General features: G+C 35.7%; 1 protein-coding gene across 1 annotated transcript; it reads right to left on the bottom strand.

Moving 5' to 3' along the window:
* Positions 1-115: 115 nt before the first annotated feature.
* Chro.80339 (hypothetical protein) lies at positions 116-664 on the bottom strand. The annotated part of the gene is made up of 1 exon (XM_659820.1): positions 116-664. One exon carries the CDS (start codon positions 662-664, stop codon positions 116-118), a length of 549 nt encoding a protein of 182 aa, XP_664912.1.
* Between the last annotated feature and the right edge of the window lie 321 nt (positions 665-985).

Raw genomic sequence — 985 nt, 5'->3', positions numbered from 1 at the left:
CGGAAAAAAAAAAAAAGAGTGTTTATCCGAATAATATCAAAGATACAGGGTTTGTTAGGCACCAAGGCTATAAACCCGAGTTTAATCAGGTATATGAGATAGGTTGTATTCTTCCTCACAATGCATTAGTAAGAGTTTCCTTAATTGGCGTAGCTTTTGCAACTTGTTCTGACATTATTTCATACCAGGCCCTTAATGTTCCATGAGATACAAAACTATTTTCTACCCTTAGGGTTCTCATTTCTATAGGGGTCGAGTCACTTTCCAACATTGATTGAATTTTCGGATGGAACCAACGGTCTTCAATATCAATAAAAGTGCTTCCAATTATTTCTTCAGACATTGTTCCTGTGCCAATTAAGGAAACTCTTACTAATGCATTGTGAGGAAGAATACAACCTATCTCATATACCTGATTAAACTCGGGTTTATAGCCTTGGTGCCTAACAAACCCTGTATCTTTGATATTATTCGGATAAACACTCTTTTTTTTTTTTCCGCTTCCATCAACCATAATACCATCCCCATTACTTTCTCTCGAGCGAATGAATATATATACAGATGGGTTTAAATCTCCACTTGGTGGAAGAAGGCCTCTCGCAGAAAGTATGTAGCACCTTGCAACAATAGGTTTTATGTTATTGTATTGATTTGCAATCCACATTCTATTGTCTGAAAATGTCTGAAGAACCTCTTCTTGTTCTTTTGTATCCACAATAACGTTAGTATCACTGTCTGGCTGTTGTATAATACACAGTGTATATTTTATATACCCAACAATATAATACAATCCTTTTTCGTTTATAGATACAATTGGAAGTGTCTGATAAGGCAGCTCTGCAGGATCTAGATCTTGCTCTAATTCGTATGGAATCTCAAACCTTTGACAAATTTCATCTTCTTCAGAAAATATTTTCAAATCGAAGTTCAAGAGCCTTGCATCGAAACCAAAAAGTGTTCCAACCTCTTTCAGTTTTAGAGCAAG

The sequence above is a fragment of the Cryptosporidium hominis genome (genome assembly GCF_000006425.1).
Source record: "Cryptosporidium hominis TU502 chromosome 8 CHRO018120, whole genome shotgun sequence".
Taxonomy (NCBI): Eukaryota; Apicomplexa; class Conoidasida; order Eucoccidiorida; family Cryptosporidiidae; genus Cryptosporidium; species Cryptosporidium hominis.
Note: the sequence above shows the minus strand (reverse complement) of the source record. Positions and strands in the feature narration are given on the sequence as shown.